The following is a 27,815-nucleotide window of genomic DNA, read 5'->3' as shown; positions in this document are numbered from 1 at the left end:
TTTTTTAGATGCTTATATGCCATTCGTATTTCTTCCTTTGAGAACTCTCTATTTAGCTCCATAGCCCATTTTTTGATTGGCTTGTTTGATTCCTTATTATTTAACTTTTTGAGTTCTTTGTATATCCTAGATATTAATCCTCTATCAGATATATAGCTGGCGAAGATTTTTTCCCATTCTGTAGGTTGCCTCTTTGCTTTTTTCACTGTGTCCTTTGCAGTGCAAAATCTTTGTAATTTCATAAGGTCCCAGCGGTTAATCTGTGGTTTTATTGCCTGAGCAACTGGGGTTGTACTCAGAAAGTCTTTGCCAAGACCAATATGTTGAAGGGTTTCCCCTACTTTTTCCTCTAGCAGTTTCAGACTTTCCGGTCTGATGTTAAGGTCTTTAATCCATTTGGACTTAATTCTTGTGCATGGCGAGAGAGAAGAATCTATTTTCAGCTTTCTGCAGATATATATCCAGTTTTCAAAACACCATTTGCTGAAGAGGCTGTCTCTTCTCCACTGAGTATTTTTGGCATTTTTATCGAATATCAGGTGGCTATAGCTACTGGGGCTTACATCTGGGTCCTCTATTCTGTTCCACTGATCTACATGTCTGTTTTTGTGCCAGTACATGCTGTTTTTGTTACTATGGCTCTGTAGTATAGGTTAAAATCAGGTATGGTGATACCACCAGCCTCTTTTTTGTTGCTCAGTATTATTTTAGATATTCGAGGATTTTTGTGATTCCAAATGAATTTTTGGATTGTTTTTCTATTTCCATGAAGAAAGCCTTTGGAATTTTGATAGGGATTGCCTTAAATGTGTAGATTGCTTTAGGTAAGATTTCCATTTTCACAATATTGATTCTTCCAATCCGGGAACAAGGGATGTTTCTCCACTTTCTAGTGTCTTCTGCAATTTCTTCCTTGAGTGTTTTAAAGTTCTCATTGTATAGATTCTTTACTTCCTTGGTTAGGTTTATTCCAAGGTACTTTATTTTTTTTTATGCAATTGTGAATGGGAGTGATTCTCTGATTTCATCCTCTGTGTGTTTGTTGTTAGCATATATGAAGGCTACTGATTTCTATGTATTTATTTTGTACCCTGCTACATTGCTGTAGGTTTTGATCAACTCTAACAGCTTGCTAGTAGAGTCTTTAGGGTCCTTTATGTATAGAATCATGTCATCTGCAAATAATGATAACTTGATTTCTTCATTTCCAATTTGTATCCCTTTTATGTGTGTCTCTTGCCTTATTGCTATAGCTAAGACTTCCAAAACTATATTAAATAAAAGTGGGGACAGTGGACACCCTTGTCTTGTTCCTGATTTTAGTGGAAAGGCTTCCAGTTTTTCCCCATTTAGTAATATGTTGTCTGTAGGCTTGTCATAAATAGCCTTTATTATATTGAGATATGTTCCTTCTATTCCCAGTCTCTGTAGTACTTTTATCATGAAGGGATGTTGGATTTTGTCAAATGCTTTCTCTGCGTCTAATGAGATGATCATGTGATTTTTGTCCTTCAACCCGTTTATGTAATGTATTACATGTATAGATTTGCGTATGTTGAACCATCCCTGCATCTCTGGCATAAAGCCTACTTGGGCAGGGTGAATGATCTTTTTGATATACTCTTGTATTCTGTTTGCCAATATTTTGTTGAGAATTTTTGCATCTATGTTCATGAGGGATATTGGTCTGTAATTTTCTTTTTTTGTTCTATCTTTGCCTGGTTTTGGTATCAGGGTGATGCTGGCCTCATAGAAGGAGTTTGGTACAATTCCTTCTTTTTCTATTTCCTGGAAAAGCTTAAGAAGCAATGGTGTTAGCTCTTCCTTAAAAGTCTGGTAAAATTCAGCAGTGAATCCATCCAGGCCTGGGCTTTTTTTAGTTGGGAGATTATTGATAACCATTCAGATCTCCATGTTTGTTATAGGTCTATTTAAGTGATTAATCTCATTTTGATTTAATTTATGTAGGTCATATAGATCAAGGAAATCATCCATTTCTTTCAGATTTTCATACTTTGTGGAGTATATGCTTTTATAGTATGTCCCTATGATTTTTTTAATTTCTCTGGAATCTGTTGTGATGTTACCTTGTTCATCCCTGATTTTATTAATTTGTGTCTCTTCTCTCTTTCTTTTGGTCAGATTTGCTAAGGGTTTGTCAGTCTTGTTTATCCTTTCATAGAACCAACTCTTTGTTTCATTAATTCTTTGGATTGTTCTTTTTGTTTCTATTTCATTAATTTCTGCCCTAATCTTTATTATTTCTTCCCGTCTACTGATTTTTGGTTTGCCTTGTTCTTCTTTTTCCAAGGCTTTAAGGCAAAGCATTAGGTCGTTTACTTGCGACCTTTCTAATTCTTAATATAGGCACTTAAGGCTATAAATTTACCTGTTAGAACTGCCTTCATTGTGTCCCAGAGATTTTGGTATGTTGTGTTCTCATTATCATTTGACTCTATAAATTTTTTGATTTCCTTTTTGATTTCTTCATTGACCCATTCATCATTTAGTAGTGTTTTGTTTAGTTTCCATGATTTTGTGTATGCTCTATAGCCTTTCTTGCTACTGATTTGTAGTTTAATTCCATTGTGGTCAGATAGAATGCAAGGAATTATTTCAATTTTCCTGAATTTGTTAAGATTTCTTTGTGTCCTAATATATGGTCTATTTTAGAGAATGTTCCATGTGCTGCTGAAAAGAATGTATATTCTGCAGCCTTTGGATGAAATGTCCTGTATATATCTGTTAAGTCCATTCCTTCTATGACCTCATTTAGTCCAGATGCCTTTCTGTTTATTCTTTCCCAGGATGACCTGTCAATTGATGAGAGTGGGGTGTTAAAGTCACCCACAACTAATGTGTTTGGTGTTATCTGTGACCTTAGTTCTAATAGTGTTTGTTTGACGAATTTGGGAGCCCCCATGTTAGGTGCATATATGTTTAGGATTGTAATGTCCTCCTGTTGGAGTGTGCCCTTAATCAATATAAAGTGACCTTCCTTATCTTTCTTGACTAACGTCGGACTAAAGTCTACCCTGTCTGATATTAGGATGGCAACCCCTGCTTGTTTTCTAGGCCCATTTTCTTGAAACACCGTTTTCCAACCTTTCACCCTAAGATAATGTCTATACTTTGTAGAAAGGTGAGTTTCTTGGAGACAACAAATTGTAGGATCCTGCTTTTTAACCCAGTCTGCAAATCTATGTCTTTTCGTTGGGGCATTGAGACTGTTGATATTAAGAGATATTATTGAAAGGTGTGTATTTATGTTTGCCATTTGTGTGTGTGTGTGTGTGTGTTTCTGGTTCTACCTGTGCTGTCTTCTGTTAACTGGTATTTGAGTATTGCTTGTTTTTTCTACGTTCTTTATATGTGTGCTTTTCCTTTTGTTCAGCATGGAGGATTCTATCAAGTATTTTCTGTAGAGCTGGTTTTGTCTTCAAATACTCCTTTAACCTGCTTTTGTCATGGAATGTCTTTATTTCTCCATCTATTTGAATGGATAACTTTGCAGGATAAAGTAACCTTGGTTGACAGTTGTTATCTTTCAGAACTTGGAATATATCACTCCAAGCCCTTCTGGCTTTAAAAGTTTGTGTTGAATAATCTGCTGTAATCCTGATGGGCTTGCTTTTGTAGGTAACTTGATTTTTCTCTCTACCTGCTTTCAATATTTTTTCTTTGGTGTGTGTGTTTGGAAGTTTGATTATAATATGGTGAGGAGAGGTTCTTTCTTGGTTTTGTCTGCCTGGGGTTCTAAAGGCTTCCTGTATCTGCATTGGCACCTCTTTCCCAATTTGGGGGAAATTTTCTTCTATGATTTTCTTGAAGACGCCTACTATGCCTCTGGAATGAAGTTCTTTTCTTTCTACTATGCCCTGGATTCTTATATTGGATCTTTTCATAGTGTCTCGAATATCTTGAAATTCCCACTCATACTTTTCTATAAGTTTGTCTTTCTCTTTGTTGGACTGCATTAGGTCTGCAACCTGGTCTTCTAGCTTAGATATTCTGTCCTCTCCCTCTTCCATTCTACTGGTGAGATTTTATACAGAGTTTTTTATTTATTTATTTATTTTTAACTATAGGAAGACTTAAATAAAATTTGAAATACAAATATGCTGTGAGCTGGGCAATGATTTGGCAGTTTAAAGACACTTGTAAACTTGATGGCCTGGATTCAATTTCCTAGAATATGAGAAAATCCATTGCACAGTGGCACATGCATTTGTGATTCCAAAATAGTTATGGCAAGGTGAGGGGGAGCCATGAGAATCTGAAACTGGTGGGTTAGCCTGGCGGTCCTTCCACTGAAGTTTGGCAGTTAATTTGCAGCAACAAGAGACACGGTCTCAAAGAAGTTGGAGCACAGATACTATGAACTTGCCCTCTGACATACACTTGGAAGAATAACTGGCACATAGTGTGCACTGTATTAATATAATTAGAACATAATTATTATTGTGATGGTCATTTTCTTTTAGACAATGCTACATGTCCTCAAATGATTTGTGAAGAAAAATGAGCCAAGTAACATCAAATAAGAGTTCAAACAATGTTCTTATATGAATCCTTTTGAGACAAATGCAGTTGATGAAGTTTTTAGAAATACCATAATAATTATATGTTAATGATCTGATTTTATGATTTTTAGATATTCCAAGGTAAGATCATATATGAATACTGAATGATTATTTTCTTTGATTATTTTTGTATATTCAATGGTTTGGATTTTATCATTCTGAGAAATTATAAACAGTGTGATTTAATTTTGTTTGTAAGAGCACTATCCATTTGAGATGTTATCTCTGACCTTTTCTTTTTGACTCTTTGTATTAGAATTAACTTACTTTCACACTCTCTTACTTCCAGTGCCTTGTGGGGGAATTTTAACTAAGCGCAAAGGGACAATTTTGTCTCCTGGATACCCTGAGCCTTATGACAACAATCTGAACTGTATTTGGAAGATCACAGTGCCAGAGGGAGCTGGCATTCAAGTGAGCATGTTCCACCTTGTTCTTCTGTTCATTAAATTTAACTCAATAATTTTAGATGTGATAAAGAATATGATTTCTAAAATTTTAGCATGCATTTTAAGTGACAGTACTTCATTTAATAGAAAGTGATTTATCATTTATATTTTATCTGCAAATAAATGAAATAAAATTCACAATAGGACAAGCAGAAAAAAAAAAAATATTCGGCCGCACAGTAGTGAGATCAGAGGCCTCAAAGACTTTTACTTCAGAGGACCAGTTGGTTGATACTGACCCTGGTTATCTACATCTCTTTCGTGTCCCATTGTTACATGTTGCCTTCAGTTCTAGGCCGTTTCTTTCCTGTGGTCTTGGCATAACTGTCAAACTCAACATCACAGCTTCCTGTGAGGTCAGAGCCATCAGAACTTCATTGCTTCCTAAAGATGCCAGTTCTCAACACTGCTGCAAAAACAGTCAAATCTTCAGCCTATCTTTAATACTCAAATCTAAATTTTAGCAATAACATGTGCCAACAAACTGCCCTGGCATTGCAATTTTTTTATATGTTCAGAGTTTTTGAAGCATATAGATAATGTCTCAACCACAAGCTGTTGTGTTCTCATTATCTCTTCTTGTGTGATAACAAGCAGCCTATGGAAGAAAAGGTTGTATTTCTGGCTTGCAGTTTTTAGGAAAACGTAGGTGGTATGGAAAAAAAGGCAAGAACAGATAGCCAGGAGTCGTTTCTCTACAGCTCTGGTGAAGAAAGAGAGAGTAAGCTAGTTCTGGCAAGAAGGGCCAGACTGTAGCATTCCAAAGCTAGTCCAAGTGACACACCTCCTCCAGCAAGGCTCTACTTCCCAATGGCTGGGTAATGTGTACAAGGCTTTGCCACAAATGCATGAGGTTATATGTGACATTTTACATTCAAACCACCACAGGCACTTACACTTTGTCTAATACTGTAATTTCCTTATTCATTTTGTACAATTTTAAGACCATTCATACAATCTGTATTTTTACATACAAGGAGGACCCCAGAAGGGCTTAAGTTCTAAGTTGCACACTGAAATCTACAGTACCTATAGATTCTCAGAGAGTTTACCACCTCATTTGCATATTAGAATATTAATAGCATCCAATATCCTTAATATGCAGTGATTATCTTGTCTATTTTTACACCATCTGATAATATAAAGCCAGGAATTTTCTGTGATCGTCATGCTGTGGTTTTGATGAACTGCATTGTGGCTTCAGTGTCAAGCAAATGTCCATCTTGATCATTTTCACTCTTCTGCCAGGACAGCTCTGCACAGCTGACTTTCTCTTCACTTCCAAAGCCCACTGTTTTGCCTAAGTTCCTATGATACCAAGATTGACTTTGACTATTTTGTTATCACAGCATCCGTAGCTCTAACTTTGACATCTTTTCAAGGTCTCTTCTTCCAAGTAAACCCATCATTCACATGCTACTGTCCTAAGGTCCTGTGGCCTTTGTTCATCTCCATTTACACTATTCTCTACACATTCTCTTCTTGTGTGATAACAGCCACTATTGCTAGCTGATCATGACATAAAATAAAATCAGATTACTAAACAACAAAACAAAACAAAACAAACCATTATTTTCTTAATTCAGGGCAGCATAATCATGTATTCATTTGCATGAGTCATAAATCTTAAGTTTTATTTTTGTCTAACACTGGGTAGAAATATATGACATGACTCACAAGTTTCTCAAATAATAACTCAGGCTATTTTTCTTTACCTACACAATTACAATTCCAGATCAAATGGAACCATCGCTATTCCAGGTCCTCTTGCTACTCCAGTGTATTCTTTTTAAAATTATTTTATTTATTTGGGTCAGAGAGATGGCTTAGTGCTTAAAGTGCTTACCTGCAAAACCTAGGTGCCCAGGTTTGATTCCCCAGTACCCACATAAGCTAGATACACAAGTTGGCACATGCATCTGGAATTCATTTGCAGTGGCTGGAGGCCTTAGAGTGCTCATTCTCTCCCTCTCTCTCTCTCTCTCTCTCTCTCTCTCTCTCTCTCTCACATCTATTTATCTATCTCTGCCTCTCTCAAGTATTTAAATAAAATTAAAAAAATAAAATCTTAAATTATTTTCTTTATTTATTTGAGAGAAAGTGAGAGGGGCAGATAGAACAGAGAGAGAGAGAGAGAGATTGGGAGAGGGAGAGGGAGAGGGAGAGGGAAAGGGAGAGGGAGAGGGAGAGAATGGGTATGCCAAGGCTTCCAGCCACTGCAAATGAACTCCAAAAATTGCACCACTTTGTGTATCTGGCTTTATGTGGGTACTAGGGAATTAAGCCTTGATCCTTCAACTTTGCTGGCAAGCACCTTAACCATTAAGTCTTCTCTCCAGCCCCAGTGTATTCTTCATATGACAAATAAAGCAACCTCATACATGCTAATGTCTGATGTAATCATTTTCCTTCTTATAACACCTTCATTGCACCCATCTTTTAGAATCCTTGATACTTAAATATAACTGTGGACTCCATTCTCTTTTCTTGCTGGTTATCTTCAGGCTGTCCCAGATCTCTACTAAAGGCTGGCTTTTCCCCTCTGGATGTTGCATACATTGTTTTCTTTGCCAGTAATGTTTTCTAGTATCTTACTTTACTTTGCCTAATATAATTTCACATTTCTGCCTCAACTTAAAGGTATTTCCTGTGGAAAAGTTCAGTGTATTGGAAAAGAGATTAAGTTCATATGTACATGTTCTCACCACTCCTTATAACTTTATCATAACACCAATCACATTTGCATGTTATCACCTAATAATATGTAAGCTCACTAGAGCAATATTCAAAACTGGGTCAGCAGCTTGCACAGGGCCTGGTAGGTTAAGTTCAGCAAATAATTTTATATATATATTTTATAGGGGGGTGGTGAGAGACAGAGAGAGAAGTAGAGAGAGTTAGAAAGAATGGGCCTTCAGCTGTTTCAAACTCCAGATGCATGGGCCTTCTTGTGCGCATGTGCAACACTGTGCACTTGTGTCAATGTGTGTCTAGCTTACATGGGACCTGGAGATTCAATCATGCATTGTTAGGCTTTGCAGGCAAGCCCCTTAACTGCTAAGCCATCTCTCAAGCACAGCAAATATTTTCTGGAATAACCAATGGTTTCATTCACAAACAGTAGAGTTTGAACACTGCACAGTGAACTAATGAGGTGGTGAAAAGATACATTGCCTATAACCCGTTCTAGGAAACTCCACTCAAACTTGAACATATCAACAACTCTAAAACATCTTTCACTTAGGAGCAGCTTGGTTTAATGAAAGCACTTAGAAAGAAAATTTAACTTAATGTAGTATCTATCAAACTCTTAAATGTAAAATTATTGACATTTTTAAGATCTGAAAGGGATATCAAATACTTTAAAAATAACTCCCTATGTAGCTGCTGGTTTTGGACAAATAACTAAATTAAAATAACTCACAATAAACACATACATATAATGAATGATTTTATTTAAAATTTTTCTATCCTTTTATAATACACAAGGCTTAACTAATAATTACTTTTTGATGTTGCAGAGTCAGTTATGTATTTGAATTAAGAATTATGTAAATATTTAATAAACCAGATCCAAGATGAAGCATGCCAGCTAATGGTGAATAAAAGTTAAATATTTAAAATAATGAGAATCAACAGTAACTTAGGTGAATGAGAATACTGTGGAAATAATTTTATCACATAGATCCTTTGTTATCTTAATATGATCTGCTGTTTGTGGGGGGGTGGATTTATTTATTTGTCTTTAGTTTGGCAGAGTGTAACAGAGGGAGAATGCCAAAGGTGTTATTATATTGCATTAACATTATTGTAGTTAACATTTTGTTGCTGGAACCAAGCATCCAAACAAAAGCAACTCACAAGGGGATAGTTTTTATTTTGGCTTACAGTCTACAGAAAATTCTCCATGACAGTAGAGGGAAGTATGGCATATGCAGAGATTGGACATCACCTCTGCCAGAGCAGGTGGAAAATTGCAGCAAGAGAGTGAACTGAACTCTGCCAAGGGAGGTGATGGTTGTAACACCCCCAAGCCTACCCCCAACAGCACTTCTCCTCCATCAAGGCTCCCCTCCCAAATTACCATTAGCAAGTGACCAAGCATTTATAACACATGATTTTATGAGGATCATCTGATTCAAGCCACTGTGAACGTAAAAGACAAATGTTCATTTGATCAATCATGAAAAAAATGTTGATTACATAATGATCCTAAGTTTATATAATTTTCCTGAGTAAAAACGTATTTGAACATTTTTATGATCAGTTCCTGGTTTTAATGACTGGACATTGATTACTGCATAAACCATCCTACGGCCATGGTAGACAATCCCATTTGATGCAGACTTTTCCAAGAGGCTGAGTCAGTAGCAGACTTTTAAAATCCTCAGGCAGCTATAACTTACCTACCTTTCTATCGTTGTAGCATCTCAGTCCTTTCACTTACATCTTATAATAAATCTCAAAGCATTTCCCACTAGTTCTTCTGGCTATTTTATGCTCTATGATTTTATTATGTCAAACTATATTTGTCTAGAGTCCTAGTGTTAAATTGTGTTAGATTCCTGAGGCTGCTGTAACAAATTACCATGAACTCAAGAAGTACTGCAATAGAAAATTATTTTCTCTCAAGATGAAGCCTATGGTCTGTATTCAGCTTTCCTGCACAGATATCCAGCTAGTAGTAAGTGATCTTCTTCCCTTCTAGGTCCTGGAAAATCCCTCTTTTACCTTTGCCAACAGTTATCAGGGGCTTACATTATTTGGCTTCTGGCCACAGCATTAATTTCTGTCTCTGTGGTCATTCTACCTTCTCATCTGTATTTTTCAATGTTCTCACTGTATTTTATTTCTCTACTAAGGTCTTCTAATTAATTACAATGGAAGGAGTTTTTTTTTTTTTTCCATATTAGGTAATTTTGACAGGTTGCAGATATTAGGACCTGGTGTTTGGGGGAACCGTTATTCAACCTCCTGTAATACACTTCTATAATTAAAGAATTTTTTTTCCTTTATACTGGAATATTTCCTTTACTTACTGTCCATATAACATAACCACTAATTTCCCACATGTGAAATCTGTGTCTTCCTTTCTAGCTTCCATTTTAGGTTAGTCAGTGCTTCTCACTGCAATGAGCATTAAACTATTACCCAATAGATATTGAATTTTTCTTTTCATTTTGTATTCTGGAAACTTGCCATTCACCAAACTCAGTGCTAGACTTGTAACATCACCTTGACTCCATTCTTCTGTTTTCTGAAACCATTGGTGTACTGCTGAAGTTATAATTATAACTTCAAGTACATAATTACATTTCTGGTATTCAGTTTTTAAATAATCTCTCTCTCTCCAGATCTTTCAGCGAACATGCTCTACAGTCTTTTATATATATGAGACATTATGTTAAGATATTCATGCATATTAACCACCTTAATTTTTCACAATGGATAAGTGAAATAGATACCTAAATTACAATGATTTATGCAACTACTGTAGGCACAGGGAGATTAATAGCATCCCTAGGCCTACATGACAGTAAATAGGGATCTGGATAGGAAATTTCAAACACAGGTGTTCTGCTGGTTGGTTCTTGTGTTTATCCTTAAGCTCCATTGTTTTAATTTTTTTTTCTAACTTTGCAATCATAACTCCTCTCATGTAAATATGGTCCACTGTGTCTAAATTGGATTAATGATGGTTCACTAAATCCAGCTCATGTGTTGACTCATCTACATTTTTATGCATTCAGTAATTTAATTCAGTGGAAACCTCTCACTATCTTAAGCTTAGACCAAATGTCAACTCCTGGATGAATCTTTATAAATATTTTTAACAGAATACAATCTTCTCTTTCCTGAGCTGAAGAAAGTAAAATTCAGCCATGAGGCAGGCATAGAGAATTATTTAATGAAGTGATGGTTATATTACAATCATACAGCTTCACTTCTGGTATGCTTCTGGAACCTTGCCATTCAGTCTAATGCCAAACATGCAGGCAGGATATCTATTGCCATGTGGCACTCACCCTTGGGAAAGCAGTGCCAATATTAACTTGAATGGAAGAATGATGATAGACCTTTCTACTGGTAAGAAATGTTTAGTGAGCCTAATTGTTATCATTATGTAGTGATGAGTGACTAAACATACATAATTGAGCTAACTGAAGTGAGTGTATTTTAATAAAATGATTCTTTGTTCTCATTTAAAGCTAAGAAATGGTTAATAAGCAAAGAACCAAATAGCATCACAGTTGTGAGGGTCCTAGGGGTTCTTGTAGAGATCAGGCTGTGCCCAGCGAGGTGTATCATAGCAGCACATGTCCCTTTCTTTAAATAGATTTCATAGAAATCAGAGAGTTGTACCCTAGCATTTTCCTTCTCAACCCGAGGCACCTTCAATGCCATTTCATTACTATGCCTCCTTTCATAACAAAATCTATTACAAAATAGATTGTAGTAAATCAAATTCTGTTATCACATAATGTCTTTAGCTGACTATTGACACTGACAATAAGGTTGCAAAATTAAAGGAAGAAGAAAATTTGGCAGTTTTTATGCAAGTATTGGAGTTTAGAAGAAAAATCCAGGAAATGTGTATGATACAGTCTTTCTCATAAAATATGACTCACTCACTGACAAGAGAATCTAATACTGTAGGTTAGTAAGTTGCCCAGATTGTTTGGAACATAAATTGGTAACTTTAGCACATTAATTCAAGGTATTTAACAAAAAGATATAAAACTGTATCACACACTCTCTATACTATAACCAGGATAAGCCTGGCTAAGTACTCCACAGGTTTTTCTTACAAAAGTCAGTTCAGGAGGCCAGTACAATAATGACAAATATTAGTTCTGCTAATTCCTCTATGCAGGGATACCATGACATGGCCCAGGTATTGGGATCTCTCTTGTGTAGAAAGTGCCAGATGGGAGTGCATTGATCTGGTTAGAAATGTTCCTTCTCATGAGGAATTATAATTTCACAGGTGCAAGTTGTTAGTTTTGCTACAGAACACAACTGGGATTCTCTGGATTTTTATGACGGGGGAGACAACAATGCACCGAGGCTTGGAAGTTATTCAGGTAATAATGAAATCTGAATTTAAAATGCAGACATGTTTAGGACTATACACAAAAATATTTTAAAGATTTCCCCTAAACTAATTCATGATTAAACTGGTTTAATTGTGCTTAGAAGGAACCATTCACTATGAAACAAACCACAAAATGTTTTAAAGTCTTAAAGGTAATAACATTTCTGTTTACAACCTTATAGACTTAATACTATATTTATATATTGTTGATGATTTTTGGTAAATTGCATTATTTTTATGCTTTATAGCTCAGGAATGTTGTGCTTAATAATCATAGTATATTAATTGAGTAGAATCTTTTGCAATCATTATAATAAAGACTGCCACAAAATAGTAGAAAGTGAGAATAAGGAAATATAAAGTCATTTCTTTGAAAGGAATTAAATTTTATAAAACTAATATCTACCTATAAAATATTACCAGAAAGGAAAAATACAAAATACACAATAATTTTCTTTGTTATGCAAGATGGAAAATCTTGTGAGATCTCTTAAGGTTTTAAAGGTAATGTATAGAATAGCCTCACACTTTTGCCCTTCACAAGGAAGTTGAAGCCACAAGTTTGACTTATTTTTTCATAATCATGCTTTTCAAACTCTAGAAATATAATTATGTTTGCCTAAACTATGAACTTAACTATTTCAGATAATGTATTTTTAAAATGAATATGAGTGCTTTTAAACATTTAAGAGACATTTAAATGGAACCTGATAAACTATTCAGAAACACTAATAAGCAGAAAAGAGAATATGTGGAGCATAAGGGATTTGCCTTAAACACAGAGTGTGTTAGGTAGAAATTCACGTGGAAATAAAATCTCATAAAATTTTGAGTGCTGTTTTATTTATGACAGAGTAAATATAAGGTTCTTAATAATAAGTAATACGATGAAGAAAGTGATTAAAAGGATAGCAGCTGTTTATCCCCATAAGGTAGCTCCGTGTGAGGTTCTCCTACATTCCCTCATTTGATCTTCCCAGCAGTCCTGGGAGTGATTGAAGTTTAGTGAGATTAAGTTGCCTGAGGTTGTGCAACTGTTGCTGGAATGAGATTGGTACTCAGCTGGAGTGACTCGAGACAGAGCTCTTAATCATGAAGGTCCTCTAAGAGACTTCAGGCAGGGGCAGTGACCTCTAGAGTTGTTTACATCTGGCTTCAGTAGTTGTCATAAGGACATTCACAAACACAGAGGGAGGTAGGAAGCAAAGCAAAACAATACAAAAATCCTACCTTGTGAGGAATTCTTCCTGTTCTACTACAGATAACTAGAGTAAGGTCCACAAACTTGCAAGATACAAGCATGAACTGCTCACTACTCTCGTGTTATATGCAACAACTAGTAATTATGCTTATTAGCTATTGGAAAGCAGAACAGTTACTTTTAAGGTACTTATTTGAAAGTGCTTGAATTGAAGTCTAAGGAATTTTGTATTAAATAAGAAGTGAGTTGTTCAGGAAGATGTTTTACATTTTCCAACCCAATAACTTAATGAAATAAGACTGGTTTCCTCAGACATTCAGAATGACATTAGAGTCCAGTTGCTGAGACAGGTTCACATTAGCTCAAAACTAGGACATTCTTTTAAAGCTAACTATAAGCTGTACTGCCAGAGTATAAGAAACATCCAGATACCTGTATAGAAACACATAGTTGATTAATAAAGGGACTCTATAAATATATGCTCTGAACACATACAAAATCTTAAGTTATTATGTGTAAAAAGATTCCTGCCAATTTTATAACATTTTATAATAATAATAGTTCATGCATGGTATAAAGAAATCTCTGAAATTCAAATATTCTAGGTGATGTAAATTTACTGCCAACTTTGATCATCACTTTCTATTCTTGCTAATCTTAGTGAATTACCTAAAGTCATCTGGAAGGTCAATCTCCTTGAACACAGTTATGAACAATGAAATGAAACAGGGTAAATTAGAGAAATATCTTTTGTTAAAAACTTAACATCTTTGCTAATTCAAAATTTTAGTGGCAATGCAATTTTTGATTACCAGCTCATTTAGTATTATGATTGATTTTATTATGTAATCATTGACCTGCCTTCTCAATTCTCATTTCAGGAACAACGATACCTCATCTATTGAATAGTACATCTAATAATTTATATTTAAATTTTCAATCAGACATCAGTGTCTCTGCTGCAGGTTTTCATCTTGAATACACAGGTAAAATAAGATATGTTATTAACCAAGAAAGTTAAGAACACACTTGTGTTTATTAAAAGTATTCTTTTTTAAAAAAATTTATTTATTTATTTATTTATTTGCGAGCGACAGACACAGAGAGAAAGACAGATAGAGGGAGAGAGAGAGAATGGGCGCGCCAGGGCTTCCAGCCTCTGCAAACGAACTCCAGACGGGTGCGCCCCCTTGTGCATCTGGCTAACGTGGGACCTGGGGAACCGAGCCTCGAACTGGGGTCCTTAGGCTTCACAGGCAAGCGCTTAACCACTAAGCCATCTATCCAGCCCTAAAAGTATTCTTGTGAAGGCTGGAGAAATGGCTTAGTGGTTAAGGCCTATGACTGAAAAGCCAAAGGACCTAGGTTCAATTCGCCAGAACCCATGTTAGCCAGATGTCCAAGGTGACGTATGTGTCTGGAGTTCATTTGCAGTGGCTGGAGGCCCTGGCATGCCCATTCTCTCCCCCACCTTTCTGCTTGTGTCTTTCTCTCTCTCAAATAACTAAATTTAAAAAAATACATTAAAAATACTCTTGTGAATATAAAAAATGTTCATAGTTCTATGACATAGTATATCTGTATACACATATAGAGACAAGGCTGTATAACATATAGAATATAGCAATATTTCTACATATAGAATATAGAATATTTCTACCAGAATTTATATAAAAGTATTATTTTTAAAAAGTATATTGTGGCTGGGCATGGTGGTGTATGTCTTTAATGTTAGCACTCGGGAGGCAGAGGTAGGAGGATCACTGAGTTCAAGGCCACCCTGAGACTACATAGTGAAATCTAGCTCAGCCTGAGTGAGAGTGAGACCCTCAAAAAAAAAAAAAAAAAAAACAAGAAAAAGGTATCTTACCAGGTGTTATTTATGAGACAGAAAGAGAGAGAGAAAGGCAGATAGAGAGAGAAACAATGGGTGTGCCATGGCCTCCAGCCACTGCAAACTCCAGATGCATGCACCACCTTTGTGTGGGTACTGGGGATTGAACCAGATTCTCTTGGTTTTGCCCACAAGTGCCTTAATGGCCAAGCCATTTCTCCAGCCCAAAGGTATTATTTTTGTTGTGATGAGAACAAATACTATGAGTACTACATGTTAATGAATTTATGTGTGCAATATAGAATTAACGGGAATTTTAAAAGTGTAGATCAATTCTCTATAAGTAATTCACCCCATGTAACTTGAATTATATGCTAATTTTCATTTCTACTATGACGAACTTAGCTTTGTTATTATCATACAATGCTGACTTCAATAAGTGAATTTGGAAGTATTTCTTCCTCTTCTATTTTTTTTTGAATGAGATTGAGTATTATGTGGAAGTTTACATATGAAGCCATCCGTTCTTGGACTTTTTATTTATTTATTTTTTTTTTTGGCCAGGAGGATTTTGATGACTGGTTTGATTTTTCTAGGGATTGGTCTGTTTAGATTTTCTATTTATTTACAAGTCAGTTTTTTATACCATTTTAATATTTCTAGTATATTTTCATTATTGTTGCCAAGCTAATTTTGGTCATTATTTATTACTGTAGTATCAAATTGTTATGCTCCCTCTTGTATGACAAAAATTTTCAAACTAGGAAAAACAGAAGTAGACATTATATTAGTCATTTTCTTATGAATATGGCAAAACACCTGACAACAACAGCTGAAGGTTGGACACATTTACTTTGGCACATTTTCATAGAAGAGTTTCAGTCCATCATGGTGGAGAAGACATGGGAGAGTTCATGGTGGTGAAAGTATGTGGCCAGGGTTTCTAATGCAGCAATATACAAGAAGTCAGAAAATCAGAACTAGCTCAGAACAAGAGGTGGGTCTAACCTTGAAGGCCCACCTCCCAGTCAACTACTTCCTCTATCTAGACCCCACATCCCAAAGGTTCTACAAACTGCATAATCAGCCCAACACTTGGACAACAAATGCTGAAATGATCCTAGAGGGCATATTTCAACCTTACTAACTTTGTAGTAAGCTTGAAGTTGAATTAGAATAAGTGATTTTGTTGATGTACAGAAAATTTATTCATACAACTATCTGCAAAGCTTCTAAATACAGAAAAAAATAGACCCCTTCTTTAACATGTACATATGAGATATTTTGTTGTTTTCAAACAAACAAACAACAACAACAAAAAAAAAAAAACAACCATACCCTAAACATAGTGAAGTGTCTTAAATGGAAAAGGATGGGGTTACTTGCTCTACTCTTAATTTGTAAACTCCATGAAGGTAAGAATGGCCAGATCATATGACCCTTTCCTTTAGAATTCCACTATCTCACATATTGATTACAGCACTAAAACATACTAAGCATTCAAAATTTATTGGACTAAGTAAATGAACATAATGGACATGACACATAGATGTAGAAAATAAATACATATTGATACATATTACTAACATTAGCATGCTTATACTAATGCTCATATTTATGGTAGAGTTTACACATTGTGTAATTTTGACCTCAATTTTAAAGGTCAAAATGTGTTATTTCCATTCATAGGCATTCAGTCCAACTCTGAAATACCATGATTTATGCTTGGAATTCTGATAGAACAAAATCCCTAGGGTAAGAGAAAATAGATTGTAACAATAGGCATATAATCAACTAGTTATGTGGTTTGCTTTCCATTACTCTCAAAAGTACTAGGGACAAGCAGTTTAAAGGAGTGAATAATTCTATGGCTCACAGTTTTGGAGATTCCAGTCCATAGCTGGACAAACCTGTTACTCTTTAATTCTTTAATTAAATTAATTAACGCCTTTAATCCCAGCACTAGGGAGGCAGAGGTAGGAGGATCGCCATGAGTTCGAGGCCACCCTGAGACTCCATAGTGAATTCCAGGTCAGCCTGGGCTAGAGTGACACCCTACCTCATAAAACAAAAACAAAACAAACAAACAAACAAAAAATAAAATGTAAAAAAGAAGAAATTTATTCAACTGGGAAATATTCAAAACAACTTCTATAGGTTGGGCAGTGTGCAGTAAACAGGCTGTGTGACAGTTAACATGTCACAGTATCTGCTTTGAAGAAACAGAAGTCTAGTAGAAGAAACAGAAATATTAAGTAGTACATTGGGATTCCTGCAGTAACAGATGTTGATAGAAGAAGGCACAAAAGGACCAAGTACTCAGCTACATGTAGGAAGTTCAGGAGTATTTTTAACAGGAGGTTACACTTGTACCAAGGCTGGAAAAAATAAGCAGAAGGGGATGATATTTTCAGTAGAACAAACTTCATGTTCAGATGGAGCTATGAATATGGCACATGAGGAGAACATGCAGCTATTTCTGCAGGCCTGCCACATAAGCTTTGAGGGAACAAGAAGAAGCAGGGTGCTCAGGTCAATGTAGCTCCCACTGAAAGGTACAAAATGACATATCAGAACTCTCATTTCACAGTAGCACATGAGGAGCAAATTTAGCATATGTGTTCATTGCTTTTCATAATACAGACCATGAAGTTATAATCACAAGTAATTTGAGGAAACTTTATTCAGAGACTTTGATAGAATTCTTAAAAGTGTATTAGTGAATGCAAAATAGGTCCTTTATTTGTATAATATAAATACTATAAAACCATTAGCATTGACTGGAATGTTTTATACATTTTACCTTGGTAGAGGATTTTAGTTATTTTCAATAAATAAATTACATTGGGCTACATGCTAGCCAATGAATGGTAACTGGGCTCTAAGCAAACTGAGAGTGTGACTATCCTTAAGGGAAAATATTGACTAGTTACTTTAAATTTCAATCTTCAGTATTGACATCTTTGACAGAAAACAGATATTTGATGCAACTTCAGCATTTCAAATTATGATCTTTAATCTAGAAATTAATATTTAGTGCTTAGCCATGTGAAGAACACTGATTACAGCTGTGGGGAATTTGAAGATGAGTCAGATAAATCTCTTTCCCAGCTGAGTGAAAACTTTTTAACATGAAATATTTTTGCCCTATATTTGTGATTATTTATCCAATTATGTGACAAATAATAGTTATATTTACAAAATAAGAAATCAAGGAATATCAACATTTTCTACATTAATTTTCTGAACTAATCTCCAAAATGTGAGAGAATTTACCAGTGGTTATGAGTGAACATAGGAACAAATAATGTAGCCATGTGACTTATGCATAGAAACTTAAAATAATCCGACTCCAAGTATATATATGTATATATATTTAGTGGAGTTCACATGATTTATGGTAAATATTTTCAAAGGGATACTTTGCATTCAGTATGACCTCCAATAAGAATCATTAGATTTTTCTTCATCGAGCAGACAAAAAAGGTCCCTATGGCCTGGAATAATGCAAAATTAATTCATTAACTCCAAAAGTCCTCATATTGTTTAACAGTACCAACACTGTTCAAAAAGAGCTAGAACAGAGTTAAATATTTATTCAGAAATTACCAAATGACAACCTACTAGGAGACCATTAGCTAATATTTTAAACATTATATTGATAAACCTTAATGGTGGGCTGAAGGGATGTCTCAGTTGTTAAGGCCACTAGGCAGCAAAGCCTAAGGATCTGGGTTCAATTCCCTATTACCCATGTAAAGCCAGATATACAAGGTGGCACATGCTTCTGGAGTTTGTTTGCAATGGCTAGAGGCCCTGACACATCCATTCTTTCTCTCTCTCTCTCTCTCTCTCTCTCTCTCTCTCTCTCTCTCTCTCTCTGTCTCTTTCTCTCTCTGTATCTGCCTCCCTCTCTCTCACACATACACATAAATAATTAAATAACTTAAATATTACATTAGAGCATTGGCTAAATGCACCTTTTAATTGAACAAAATTCTAAAAGTAATGTTATCTTAAGTATCAGCTAATGCTGGAATCTAAAAGTCTAAAAAGACTAATCAATGAGAATTTTATGTACCCATCACTTCTCCAGGAGATAATGACCTCTTTCCTTTTGTGTGAATTAAATGAATCCATGAATGCATAGCACATTTCATGATATTGTCAGATAAGCATACTCTAGTTACATAAAGTATCAGTTACCTGTCTTGTTGCTCTGACAAAATATTTAACAAGAAGAAACTTAAGGGAGAAGGGTTGATTTCACTTGAAAATTCCTGAGCATACAGTTCATTAAGGTGAAAAAAGAATAAAGCAGCTGACAAATTCAACATACAGAGAGAAAAGAGAGTATGCTCAATTATCTTTCTCCTTTTTATCCAGTCCAGAATGCCAGGAACTGTCTCACAGATATACCCAGAGACTTATCTCCTAGGTGATTCTAGATCCAAGAAAGTTGAAAATAGATATTAACTATCACAAGCCTACCCTTTTGTTTATTTGACATCCAAACATATTACTTTTAAGCAATTGCCCTTTAACCCTTGTCCCTATGGCCTGGAATAATGCACTATTCATTCATTAACTCCAAAAATCCTCATACTATTTAACAGTACCAACACTATTCAAAAATCCAAAGTCCAGAAACTCTTCTGAAACTGAAATCAATTAAATCAGTCAGAGCCCCTATATAAATAGAATTAATAAATAAGTTATATATTTTCAATATATAATGACAGAGATTACATATTCATGCACAAAGGAATGGGTCACAGAAAGAACAGTCAGGTCAAAGCAGTCAATGACCATCATGGCAAATACAAAATCCTGAATGCTCATCTTCAGCAAACTTTTTCCTTTTTACTGAGTTCTGGACCCCAGTCTATGGAGTACTGCTTCTCATAATTACAGCACGTCTTTTTCCCTTATCTAAATTATTATATGGACTCCCTCATGGATGTGTTCAGAGAGTTGTCTCCTATGTGATTCTAGGTCTTGTCAAGTCAATAATAATGATTAGCAATTACACATGTTGTTTTAACTCAAAGTCAGTGATTAAGTTAAAATTAGAACTCTAAATAGAGAAATGAAAAGGCATGGAGCCCTGTATTGGAAAGGGAAATTATGGGCCATGGAAAAATGGAGTTAAATAGTACAGAGGACAAATTAAAGGAGACAGAAAAAGAGAAAATTATATTGTTAGTTGATAGTAGTGAAATTAGTACCCATGATGCTTAATGTGTTTTATGTAATTAATTAAACGGTCTCTGTGCTTCACTTCTATTTACTAATCAAAATTTTCTTCAGCACACAGTTGTAAACTACTCATCTTAATTTCTAGAGAATTGTGAGAAGTCAAATAAGAAAATTTAAAGATATGGTGCAATTTCATAGAATAGAAATTCTACTAAACTCTGCTCTTATTTTTAAATACAAACATAGTATCTATGAAAGCATTTCTGACTGCTTCATTAATGACTGACTCTCATGCAGTTAACAATATGTTTCGTAGATTGGGTCGTGCATAGAGTAGCTGAGGTTTGGAGCAGTGTACAGCAGGGAGATGGGAAAGGTTGACTGCTTCCTCAGTGCATACCCAAGGATACTATTTCAGAGAATCTAGAAAATACATTCTCTACCCAAGTTAAGGTTCATTTTGTTGATGGGCTAACATCTGAATTTATGCCAGATTTCAAAAAGAAGGATTTTTTAAAATTTTATTTATTTATTTTCAAGCAGAGAGAGATAGAAAGAGAAGGCAGATAGATAGAATGGGTGCACCAGGGTCTCCAGTCACTGCAAACAGACTCTAGATGTATGAGCCACTTTGTGCATATGGCTTTACGTGGATACTGTAGAATTGAAGCTGAGTCCTTTGCCTTTGCTGGCAAGTACCTTAATCACTAGGCCATCTCTCCAGCCCTGTAACAAGAAGTATTTTGTTAGTTGAAAAATGTCTATTTTTCTGGTAATTAAGGAGCCATTTCACTTGTTGAAGCACACTGTGTTAAGGAGACATAGAAGTTTCAGAAAATTTCCACATTAACTCAGAAGTCCTTGAAATTATTAATTGAAATAGTAAAAGGAAACATTATTTCTGATTAGTACATAATCATGGGATATATTTATGGGAAACAATGTGATATTTACAATACATGTGTACTCTATGCAACATTTAAATCAGTATTAGTGGTATATCCAGTACAGTAAAGTTTTACCATTCCTTTGTTGGAAACATGCAAAAGCTTTTTTAGTAGCAACTTTGAAATATGCAATTAAATGCCGTCAATCACCATTACCCAACTGTGCTACATACAGAGTGTTATAAGTTACTCTTCCTACTGAACAGAGCTTCTGTAGCTATAAATCATCTTTCAATCTCTCCACCCCACTCTTCCCAGCCTCTGATAACTGCTCTTCTACTTTCTCTCTCTCTACTGATCAATTCTTTTAACTTCCACATAGAGGTGAAAACATACATTATTTGTCTTCCTGTGCATGGCTTCTTTTGCTTACCATAATATCCCCTGTTTCATCTATATAGCCACAGATGACAGGGTGTAAATGACATTTTAATGACTATATAATGTTCTCTTGTGTATAGAGGATGCATCTTCCTTATCTGATCCCTAGATTTGATTTCATGCTTGTCTCATTCAAGTTGTATTTCTGTGGTTTTGAGATATCTTTGTCATGGTTTTCCTTGCCTTTGGGTGTATACACAGTAGTGGAATTGCTTGATCATATGTTAGTTCTATTTCTATTTTTTGAAAATGTCCATACGGTTTTCCATAATGGTTGTAATAATTTACATTTCTACTCACAGACTTTTTTTTTAGTAACTAAGTTTAGATACTTAAATAAAACATTATGCTTATGGGCATTGTGTCTGGGTGATGTTTGTGTGTTGGCAAGGTAGTTACGTTAAATTCTTTTTGTGGAGTAGCTGCCTATTTCACTACATATCTTGGCATTTTATTTGTGACAATCTCTGAAATAAAAATTCTGCCCACAGGGTAACATAAGGAGGAATCACAATAGGGAAATGTGAATCACATAACTCTATGAATACCAGTAACAGATGAAGACGACTTTGAGGTTTTCCATTAAAAATATAGTATTTTTTTTCATCCAAGAAAGCAGACTTTTACTACATTCGTAAAGAGATGTTTTAAATAGTAGAGATTTAAGAAAACACTTAAGAGATTTAAGCAGGTGTTCTGTCTTGGGAAACAGGAGTTTGGCTGACATTCCTCCCAGAAAGTGAGGCTTTAACCCATCTGACTTTCCTGTTCACTGATGAGATTTTCAAGAAAAAAACGATAACATTTCCACATAGAGTAGGCATACTAATTTGCTTTTAGAAAACAATTGCTCGCAAATAAGCTAGTTTTTTTTAATTTTATTTTATAATGGTCTTTACTTCCTTGTGTGTAAGATAATGGCATTTTGACTTTGAAATGTGACCATTATTACAGTAAACATTCATGTCAGGCAAACCCTATCCTCCTTTAATTAGCCTATCTTTTCCATACTAGGTATTATTAATTTCTGTACAATACTAATTTCCTACAACCACCTTCCTGATAGCTACTAAATAAAGGCAGCATTTTTTAGCTTTCCTACTCCGATGATTATTTCTTGTGTAATTTTTCTCACAGGTAATTTGTCATCTTCTACTTAAATGAAGTGATTGCTTCTTAGACATTTTATGTCTTTGCACTGTATTCTTTTTTCTCCATTTATTCTCTGATTGTAACATGCTAAACAACCTTTCTTACCTTTTTTAGCTAAAAATATTGTGTGTGTGTGTGTGTAAGTGTTGGTATGCATACGCATGAACTGGAGTGCAGGGGATGTGGCAGAGGACAGACTCAAGAGCCATTGCCATTTATTTGATTGTTGTTTTGTTTCATTTTGAGCCTGCATTTTACTGGCTGGAACTTGATCTAATTAGTTTACCCTGGATGGCAAGCAAGCCTCAAGGACTCATCAACAATGAGATTAAAAATATGCACAGCACACAACTATTTTAATTTTTTTTTTTTTGTTTTTTTCTAGCCCAGGTTGACCTGATCTGTAGTTTCTTTTTTTATTTTTTGGTTTATTTTTATTTATTTATTTGAGAGTGACAGAAAGTAAGAGAAAGAGGCAGAGAGAAAGAGAGAGAATGGGCGTGCCAGGGCCTCCAACCACTACAAAGGAACTCCAGATACTTGCGCCCCCTTGTGCATCTGGCTAACATGGGTCCTGGGGAATTGAGCCTTGAACCAGGGTCTTTAGGCTTCACAGTTAAGCCCTTAATCACTAAACCATCTCTCCAGCTCCACTCTGTAGTGTCTTGCTGATGTTGAACTCACAGCGATGCTCCTATGCCTCCAGAGTGCTGGAATTCTAGGATTAAATGTGTGTACCGCCATACACAGCATGAAAAGAATTCTGATTATTTTTGTTGTTGTTGTCAGGGGTACACTTTACTATTTTAATGCAGGTATATGGGTTGGCTCAGGACCTCATGCTTGAAAGGCAAGCTCCTGCAGACTGAACTATCCTTAAACTAGCCTTAAAATTCTTGATTGATGTTTCCTACACTCAAAGTTAACCTCATTGATCTGGTCAGTGCTGCCCAGAATGATGTCTTCCCTCTGGTAATCTTGATATTACTTCCTTTTCAGACCTCTACATGCTGATACATGTATTTACTCAGAAAATATTTAGTGAATACTTGGAGATTCAAAACAGATGATAAAGATATTTATATCATATGTGTGTGTGTGTGTGTGTGTATAAATAGTCCACACAAAATTTCAGAAAATCGAAGTACTATGTCACAGAAAATTAGATGGTAATGAGGGACCCACAATGTGAGGGTGGAAGACAGGGAGAAGGATGGTATAAAGACTTGTGAAGAACAAGGAAGCCATGGAAGTAGGAAGTACGCAAGTGCTGGAAGGTGAATGGGCTCTCATAAACCCTTGTGAAGGACTTTAACTGATATTTGGAATCTTTTGGAGGATTTACTTAGAGGAATGAAATGCTTGTTTACAAGGTGCTATCATGTTTTGCAATTTTTAATGTTCTGGTAATGCCTTTTTGTGTCCAGAATTTCTCTCTTTTTGAATATTGTACTATATACAGCAGTATGTTGCACATTGCTATTTCCATAACACATTATGCTTTTTTCCATCCTCAACAAATATTTGCTGAGAATGTTATAAAAAATGCCATGGGCTGGAGAGATAGCATAGAAGTTAATATGTTTGCCTGCAAAGTCAAAAGACCAAGGTTCAGTTTTCCAGAACCCATGTAAAGCTTGATGTACAAGGTGGCACATGCATCTGGAATTCATTTGCAGTGGCTAAGGACCCTGGTGCCCATTCTCCCTTTCTCTATCTCTCTCTATATCTGCCTCTTTCTCTCTCAAATAAATAATTCAAAAAAAAAAAACTTAAAAATTGCCCATGTTTACCTAAGACATCATATTGTTTTGTGTAGTTATGGACTGTGGCTTAGCTACTCTAACACAGTTCCCATATATATATATATATATATCAGTAAATCTTGTTTCCATTAGGTTTTGGTCTATTTCTTATTAAAGAAGAAATATTATACTTAGGAAATTACTTCTTTTCAGAAACATACCAATTCCTTTAAGAATACATATATAAATTTGTTTTCTATGTAGGAACTCAAACTCATATATACACACCTTGTTTCTGTGTGAGTGAGTGTGGGTGGTGTGCCGCAGTGCTGTGGGGAAGTCAGAGGACAGCCTCAAGGTGTCCATCTTCCCGCTCCATCTTGATCCATTGCTGTGCTACTGCCTTGAGCCCCCGTCTAGCTGGACTGCCCACGAGTTTGCGTTTTCCTTGCTACACTTCCTGTTGTTTTTGGCATGCTTGGGCTATAGATGTGTGCACCATTTTGTGTAGTGTTTATGTGGGAGCAGGAGAGGGTCACACCTGTGTTGGCAGGCTTCAGGGAAGGTGGCCTTAACCTCTGAGCCATCGCCATAGCACCAGCGACTTTACATTTTTAAAGGAAATCTCTATATGTATGTAGGTCAACTGTTTCCACGAATTTTCCTTGTAATATTCTTTTTTTAAAATATTTTTATTTATTTATTTGAGAGTGACAGACAGAGAAAGAGGCAGAGAGAGAGAGGGAGAGAGAATGGGCGCTCCAGGGCCTCCAGCCACTGCAAACGAACTCCAGACGCGTGCGCCCCCTTGTGCATCTGGCTAACGTGGGTCCTGGGGAATCGAGTCTTCAACTGGGGTCCTCAGGCTTCACAGGCAAGCACTTAACCACTAAGCCATCTCTCCATCCCTCCTTGTAATATTCTAAAGGAAAAGATGACTATTGTATTTGTTTCATAAATAAGATTTGGGGCCCACATACACTTATCTGTCCTTGATGTCCTTAAAAATGCAATGCTTTCACATTGTAAGCAGGTATTTGTACCAAAGCATGATTACCTGCTAGCATTTTAGTGACTGCTCAGGTTCTTCAGAACTACATAACACCTTCATCAAATAGTTGTGCTCGCATAACAGAGATCATATTGTCACATTACAATGAGAAAAAGCTGACATTTTCCAGTGTAGTGTGTGACAAGCACCGCACTAAACATTTCATAGACATACTTTTATTTTAATTTCCCCAACAGTTGTGAATTTGACATGTGGCACACACCTCCAACATCTGCATCACAACATGATGATCAGGAGTTTGAGCCCAGCTGGGGCTTCCCAGTGAGACATACCTCATAAAATCGAGCCAATGAACAAATAATCTTCTGAGGCTAAGGGTACAAGTGAGGGTCAACCATTTGCCTAGCATTTATGGGACACTGCCTTTGGTCTCTTGTGCCATGCACCCACAAACACACATACAGAAATCTTTTTAACTTTCCTAACAATAAGACAGCTTTTGTTTTTAACACTATTTTCAAATAGGAAAACTCAAGTTTACAGAATAAAACACAGGGCTGGAAATTTTCCACTCGTAAGTAAGTGTACCTTTGTTTATGTCACTGAAGAACAAGTGTTCTCAAGTCATCATAGCCTTCCTCCATAATTTCCAGTGTCCTCACTGCTTCCCAAATAAAAGAATTATATCCTTACCAATTGGTAAAATATTTGTTGAGAACCTACTTAGTTCTGGTGACACTCGATAGGTGCAAATGCTAGCAAGACATTTGCAAAGGATGTAACCTTCAAGTATCTTCAAATTAATTGAGAGTAATGTCATGCCAACTAATGATTATATAAAATTTTGTAAGAATAATTGGTATATTTATGTAATTGAGCACTTATCAGATAATTTTCCCTTATAATTGGCTGAAATCCTTTAAAAATGTCACAAAACAAGATTCACCCCAGGAATATATTAGTTTTTTCTGTGATTTACCTAAGTTCTTATAGTTCTTTTAGTTCCCAATATTAGATTCTCAGCAATTAAAGTATTAGGGTAGGCTATACAATTTAGGTGCTGCACAAAGATGGTAATCTTTAGGTCCTGGTGATGGTGTCCAGAAAAACTAAGAAAAGGCCACAGACTTTGGGGTAGAAAAAAAAAAAAAAAAAACATCAAACAGTAGATGTGAATATAGCATGGCATTTGAAAGTATTTATCTGAATGTAAGTGGATATAGGAGCACTTACTCTGGTATTAGCCCCAGGTTTGTGTCTTGGCATTGCCTATTAATAGACTGTAAGACAGAAAGTTAAATATCCTAACCCCTCCCCCTGGCCCCTCCTTGGGTCATGCATTGTGGAGTTAGCCCTCACTTATGGGTAGGAGGAAATGACTCCTATCATATCAGGACCCAACGTGTGGCTCTGACATTCTTTCCACCCCCTCTTCTGCAAATTTTCCTTGAGCCATGCTGGGTTCATTTATGGTCTGCTTCAGTGATGAGGTCTTGGGAGCCTCTGTGTCTCTGGATATCATACTTGGTAGGAGTTGATTTTTCTCTGTGTCCTTGTGCTTTTACCTGCTTCATCAAGTAAACAGCACCCTTGCTTGTTTGGCCAATTATTCTTAGTTTCAGCTTGGGGCCCTTTTGAGGTATGATGGGGTGGTTCTCTCCTTAGGATCTACGTCTATCTGAAAAAGAGAAGCAGATTCTCCTAACAATGGTACCAACTTGAATGTATTCACTAAATACAAAACTAATTGATTAAAAAAAAAAAGACAGAAAGTTCCAAAGATTTCCTAAAATAGCCAATTTCCTCTCTTAAACTCTAGAATTCTAAATTGAAGGATTATTTCAAATGAGATTATCTTCACATAAGGTTATTGCAGTTAAATATGTAGTAAACCTTAAAAATGTTTTCCTTGTTGATGATGGGGTCAACCTAAAAAGTAGGAAGAGTCCCTTAAGTGCTAGAAGATGTAATTAGGTGTGTGTCACGTTCTTTCCAATATAGGAAGAGACTCATGGAAGTTTCAACTTGGAGGGTAATGTGAGCATTAAAATTTTGAATTGCCCATTTCTTTTGAGGAAAGTAGAAAATGTGTGGCATTGAGAGAAGACTCCAAGGGAAGGAGTGGGGAGTGGGAGACAGCAATGTTAAGAGAGAAACTCAATAGACAGTTGTAGTTCTGTAAAGAAATGGTGACAGGGGAGTCATTAGGGAAGTAA

General features: G+C 35.8%; 1 protein-coding gene across 7 annotated transcripts in view; it reads left to right on the top strand.

Moving 5' to 3' along the window:
* Window positions 1-27,815, top strand: part of Csmd3 (CUB and Sushi multiple domains 3) — a 1,124,273-nt gene that overhangs the window by 957,107 nt on the left and 139,351 nt on the right. For all 7 annotated transcript variants that reach the window (XM_045143269.1, XM_045143267.1, XM_045143265.1 and 4 more), the window contains 3 exons: window positions 4,873-4,997; window positions 12,021-12,117; window positions 14,211-14,315. In XM_045143269.1, coding sequence (XP_044999204.1) covers window positions 4,873-4,997; window positions 12,021-12,117; window positions 14,211-14,315 — 327 coding nt within the window. The remainder of the gene's footprint in view (window positions 1-4,872; window positions 4,998-12,020; window positions 12,118-14,210; window positions 14,316-27,815) is intronic.

The sequence above is a fragment of the Jaculus jaculus genome, chromosome 2 (assembly GCF_020740685.1).
Source record: "Jaculus jaculus isolate mJacJac1 chromosome 2, mJacJac1.mat.Y.cur, whole genome shotgun sequence".
In the NCBI taxonomy this organism is placed as follows: domain Eukaryota; kingdom Metazoa; phylum Chordata; class Mammalia; order Rodentia; family Dipodidae; genus Jaculus; species Jaculus jaculus.
Note: the sequence above shows the minus strand (reverse complement) of the source record. Positions and strands in the feature narration are given on the sequence as shown.